We start from the raw sequence: 6,043 nt of genomic DNA, 5'->3' as shown, positions 1-6,043 counted from the left end.
GGGGGGGGGGGGGAACACCTGAACAGGTGGGATGGAGTTAGACAAGTCTGAGTACATCTTCAGGTCTGAGGAAGGAATATGCCATAACACACGTAACTAAAATATATGTTAAAAAAGATCTGTGGCAATGCCTAAATACACATTTTGGGTTTTTCAATCTTCACAAAAAACTATTCAAATCTGACATACAAGTTAGGGAAATGTTGCTTCAAAGCATTCCGAGTACCAAGCCTAATCTAGACACATAAATTAGTATTTAGTGCTCTCAATTTAATAGAAAACACATTTATTTGGCAGACATTAGAAGTCATAGGTAACTTCTACTGGGTGTGCCTACACATGCTTTTACGCATACCTAAACTTAATGTGCACTTGCATTCCTAAATTGCCTTAATACGCATTAGGCATCTACATGTGTATGCGCTAATGCGCATTAACACAGTGTGCAAATCCACTTGGGTCTAAAGTTAATCCCAAGTCCGTCAACATACACAGCATTAAATGTACCTTGGTGCGTCTACACATGCATTAAAGGCGCTTTAGCTATCTGCACCTAAATTTGATACCTGCTTTTGCAGGTATTCAAATTTAAGCATGAATAGCCTAAAATCGCCATTTTTAAGGTGCATTAAAAGGGCAAGCATGGATAGACCTGTGTCCTTAATGTACCTTAAAAACTGCATGTGTAGATGCACCCACTGATGAGCAAGTTTAGGTTAAACACACCCTGGGACCTACAAAATAACAAGTTGTCAACTGTTATCCATTGTTTGACAGAATCAGGACTCACCTCAAGAAGTGCTTTGATGACAAGTTTGATGGTTAGATCATCTGTTTCAATGGCTTCATCAGTATAATTTTTCTCCAAGAATTCACGCACAGACTTGGCTCCTCTACCAATGGCATTAGCCTAGGAGCATTGCAGAAAAGGAGAGGTGTGAGGGTCAACAGGAAAACAAACATTTCTATACATCCCTGTTTACAAAAATAAGTGGGTGCAGCCCCATTCACTGTATGGGTTCAATTGAAGCAACCTGTTTTTTGACTGACAGGTTTTCAGGCTGAAGGCAGAAAAGGCTTACAATTCCCAGGTGTCTCCCATGTCTGCTATGATCCTTTTGGGTATGGAGCATTCAAATTTCTCCCCCATGACTAGATCTAAATGGAAATATTATCTAGGAGACCTTCCTCCTGCTCTCAATTATTCAAGCTACCTCCCTCCCATTTGCAGTCTTCCAACCTCTAAAGTAACGTAGTTGTTGACAACTCAAGCAAGATGGGGCCCTTTCAGAAGATAAAACTAAATATTGTTTGGAGCCCATTTATTTAATTCACAAGGCAGAATCAACTCACCTTCCAAGCATGGTATGTGCCCGAGGGATCAGTTTGATACAGTCTTGGAGTTCCATCAAAGTCAAATCCCACAATAAGGGCAGAGATCCCAAAAGGTCTGCGGCCGTTACTCTGAGTATATCTCTGAGAATGAGAAGAGCCATGCTTCAGAAAACACTTCTCCACAAGCACGTGGATTTCTGGGGCAGCGGTTCCCAACCTTTTTTTTTTTTTTTTTTACTGCAGACTGGCAAACATATTTAAATTTAATTGGGGTGGGAGGGGGCAGTTGCAAGGATCTGACTGGGGTTGGGGCACCGCAGCCACGGGCACCCGGGGAACCCTGCAAGGGAGGGGACTGTGCAGGTGGTTGCCTAGGGGAACCCAGCTGGGGCTGCCTGGGAAGAAGGGGCTCCACTGCCTTTCTTAGGAGCAAGCAGCAGTTGCCTCCCCACCCTAGGCATTTACCTGCCCACATCCCCCCCACTCCCAGCTGTGGGCAGGGCTGTATTTAAATACAGGCAAGCTGTATTTACCCAATGATTCTCAAGTTCTGTTCTAAAAAAAATGTAGCCTGGCAAAAGGAAATGAAATTATACAAGATACCTGTTTCAGGCTAGCGATGTAACGGGTGATGTATTCCACAGTGACAGGATCCTCCACAGTAAGTCTATGGCTCTGACATTCCACACGAGCCCTATTAATAACTATTCTGGCATCAGCTGTGAGCCCTGCAATGATATTTCACTGTATAATCATACATGCATTTCGTTATACAAAGAAAAGCCAGTCCCTGCCCCAAAGATCTCACAATGCTACTAAAAATGAAGGTGGGTGGGTCATAGAAGCGAGAAGGTGTTTTCTTTGGGCTTGGTATGCAGGGATAGAGATTTGATTACTCATTAAAAATTAAGATGTTAAAAATTTCAAAATTCTTTACTTCATACCTTTTAGATTTTTTTTTTTTTTAATTCGTAAGCCTAAGTGTCTACAGTATTAATCAGACTACAAGTCTCAGCACCCCAAAGAGGAATAGAGAACAAAGTGTTCCAGTCCTCAGATTCACTCTATTGCTTATGCAATATCTTTGCTACTTAAGAGCACAGGTGACAGACCCAGGTAAGTCTCATCTAATCCTTATGCTTGAAGGTAACATTTGCTATTCTAGTCGCCGAAGTGAGCGTGCAAGATTAGAAACTATGCATATCAGTTTGCAAGAATGTCAGATTTGACTAAATCTAAAGACTACTACTGTAGCCTGCTCAGATGGATTGTAAGTTTATTCTAGTATGGCAGTGTTTAGTACACATTTTTAATCCTGTTCGTCATTACTTCTGCTTGCTCTTCTGAAATCTTACAGCTTGGACAACGGGAGTTGGTTTCACTTTCGAGTTCTTTCTGCTGCAAGGCTTGTTTACCAAGTTAACTTTTTCACTGGAATGCGAGACTCCATTTTTTGTTGTGTGTGATTTTTAAAAACCTTGAGCTTGCTAAATTTAGCTTTTGGGGAAGATTCAAACAGAACAGGTTCACTTAACCGCCCAAAACTCCTGCTACTACAGATTATCACCATTTTATCCAAGAAAAAGTCATTCTGATCTGTATTTCTATTCCTTCCTCACAGGAGTAATTCACCCCTCTTCCAAAGGAGAAATTAAAATACATTTCCATCCTCATGGATAATCCAGTGGATGTCACTAGTTCAAGACATTTTCTCTCATTTGATTACCCCAAAAACAACCCTATGGAACCACAATTCTTACTACAAGGAAATAAGTAACCATCAGGGCATACCCTATATACATACTCCTCACATTTCCACCTGCAATTATCCAAAGAACTTTGCTTTCATAGTTCATAAACCTAACTAATACAGTAATGCTTCAATAACTCCTTGTTTAAACTTGTTCCTAGCCTGCAGACCAGCGTTTAACAGTCCAGTTAGCCAACATCACATACCTGCAAAAGCCATGCAGACATTTTCATCAAGGGCACAGATCTTCCGCACAGTTCGTTCATCCTGAAGCTTTGCAACAGATTTCTTTTCCACACCAAGAACTACGATCTCTTTTCCTCTTACTCCAACCTTCAATGAATTCAAAACCAAAAGCAGTTACAACATGCCCAAGTCCAATAAGATTGTTTTTTAAAACAAACAAACAAACAAACAAACAAGTAGTAATAATACAATGAGAATCATCAAATAATTTGCCTCATCATTGTACTGGGCATCAAGCTGAAAAATAACTGATGTAAGAGAACAAAAATTAGCCCAGATAATGGGAAAAGTCTGAATGGTTCTTTTTATACACCTGTTAGTCCTTCTGAGAAGGCATCTTTATACTTGGTTCTTAAAATCACTTTTGGAGCTTCAGTTACAGCTATAACTAGGGTTTGAAATACAGGGGAGCTCAGGGGGCGCTGAGCCCCTCGTAAGAGATGAGAGCACTTCTGTAAGATTTGAAAACCATAGCCAGGGGGGTCTCCAATTCCATTAGGGCATAGTAATGGGCAGCCCAATTTGTTTTTGGAGACCACCTCCCCCAAGAGTCAAAGTGTAATTCAAACCCTGGCTGCAACTGATCAGCTGCTACATCCAATTAGACCTAGAGAGAAGTCATTAGGTATGTCAAGGCTCATATCTCAGGCTAAGACTAAATCACAGACTAAACAACAAAGCTTAAATTGAATGGGCCTCAAACAGATCTGTTCTATATACCAACTCTTAGGTTATTCTGTGTGCTTCTACCTCTCCTCCACCAGGAAGAGAAGGGACTTACACTGGGTTTCTTAAGACAAGTGGCACGCTGGGTCAGACCTGTGGTCCACTCACCCCAGCAGTGGCAAGGTAGACGCTACACAGAGAGCGCACAAAACCAGGTTTCTCTAATGTGATCCAATCTATCCCCTATTCAGTACTCTCCCAGGCATCCCGTTATTGTACAGAGATGAGAGGGGAAATATCTCCAACCCTTCTGTTCAACAGCTACAAACAGATCCATCATCCATAAAGTGACCCACTCTTTTCTGAACCTGGCCATGCTCTTAGCTTCACCACCTCCCATGGCAACAAACTGGTCCAACAGTTTTCCACAACCAAACTGCCAGAGCAGGCTCCCCCTGGCAGGGAGATGTAGCTAGTCCAAGTCAAGTGAGAAGATGGGGTAAGTCTGCATCTCACAGACTACCCTGAGTCTATACCACGTATGTAAAAATAAATAAATAAATACAGACCCACATACATACAGCTCTATAGACAGATATAGAGATGCAAGTAGGTATGTCTGCATAGGGTGTGGATATAAATACTCACACATTCATATATCTATCTACACACATATCCTATACAGACATACCTACTTACATACAGATCTGTAGATAGATAGAGATGCATGTCAATATGTATTTACTTTATACATCTGTAGATCTATATGTAAGTAGGCATGTCAGCATGGGCGTGCGTGTGTGTGCATGCATCTATCTATATGCATGTATAAGTATATATACACACACCCTATGCAGATGTACCTACTTGCATATAGCTCTATAGATATATACAGAGATGCATGTGGGTATGTATGTGTTTTATATAGATATCTATCTATCCCTCCCTCTGCGTGTGTGTAGGCAGGTATTTGCACATGTGCCTTTGCTGCATGACCGCACACCATGCATGTGTATATGTGCATGCATGCATTAAAGGACAGTATGTGCACATATATGTGGAGAGAGAAAAAGCAAGAGGCAGGTGCGTACACGTGTATGTAGGCAGGTATGTCTGTATATAAAGACTGCATGTATGTGGCTGTGAGTGTACACACATACACCCACACACACATGCACACGTATGCCAAAGAGATCAGGACTTATCTTTCATCACACCAGCTCGATTTTTCAACAAAATATATATACATATATTTTTTGCACGCGTGCCCCTGAGTGTAGTGCAGGCGGCACCCCGCGCTGCTCGGGCCCTCCCCCCCGGCGGGTCCCGTGAAGCGAGGTCAAGTCAGGCCCGGCCTGGCCCGGCGGCGCACTCACCGCGGTGGAGCCCTTCTTGACAGCCTCCTGCGCGTACTCGACTTGGAAGAGGTGCCCGTCGGGGGAGAAGACGGTGATGGCGCGGTCGTAGCTCATGGCGGCCCCAGCGCTGCCTCAATTCCGCACACTCACCGCCCGCCCCGCCCCTTCCGGCGGGCCTTCCGCTGTCACGCGCCCGGCCTACGTCTTCTGCTTCCCGTGCGCCAGCTGCGTAGGCGCTGAGTTCCCCTCCCCCTTCATGTTGTACCTCACGCACTTGGCGTATATGCCTGTGTCCCCCGTCCCCACCCCCCCGCCATAACGTAGGCGCCGTGTGTATCAAGGTGGAGGATTTCCCCCCCACCCCGCTCTTGGCGTACACACGTCCTTCGCCTACGTCATTTACGTAGTTATCAAGGTGGAGGTACCCCACGCACTTTGCGTAGGAACGGGCTTGATTTCCGCCCCCCTCCGGCTTCACGCTGCACTCCACGCACTTGGCGTACATGTCGCCTTCCCTACGCACTTAGCGCACCTGGCTGCCGCTGCTAGCCTGCGCCAGGAAGCTGGGGCGCGGGACGCACCATGTGCAGCAGTGGGGGGGAGCAGGGGAGGGGCGCTGCGGCGGGCACCTCCCCCGCCCCCCCCCGGACCCAGCCGCGGGGCCCCCCCGGCTCGCGGAGCGGTGGCA

At 45.0% G+C, this 6,043-nt stretch overlaps 1 protein-coding gene across 1 annotated transcript in view; it reads right to left on the bottom strand.

Moving 5' to 3' along the window:
- PSMA7 (proteasome subunit alpha 7) overlaps positions 1 to 5,519 on the bottom strand; it is a 6,578-nt gene extending 1,059 nt beyond the window's left edge. Inside the window, exons 1-5 of the mRNA XM_019510157.1 lie at positions 5,374 to 5,519; positions 3,292 to 3,418; positions 1,939 to 2,063; positions 1,354 to 1,476; positions 791 to 910 (exon numbers count right to left, since the gene is read on the bottom strand). Coding sequence (XP_019365702.1) covers positions 791 to 910; positions 1,354 to 1,476; positions 1,939 to 2,063; positions 3,292 to 3,418; positions 5,374 to 5,469 — 591 coding nt within the window. The 5' untranslated portion in view covers positions 5,470 to 5,519. The remainder of the gene's footprint in view (positions 1 to 790; positions 911 to 1,353; positions 1,477 to 1,938; positions 2,064 to 3,291; positions 3,419 to 5,373) is intronic.
- Positions 5,520 to 6,043: the final 524 nt, after the last annotated feature.

The sequence above is a fragment of the Gavialis gangeticus genome, unplaced genomic scaffold (assembly GCF_001723915.1).
Source record: "Gavialis gangeticus isolate Ggan-Ray unplaced genomic scaffold, GavGan_comp1, whole genome shotgun sequence".
NCBI classification, from domain to species: Eukaryota; Metazoa; Chordata; order Crocodylia; family Gavialidae; genus Gavialis; species Gavialis gangeticus.
Note: the sequence above shows the minus strand (reverse complement) of the source record. Positions and strands in the feature narration are given on the sequence as shown.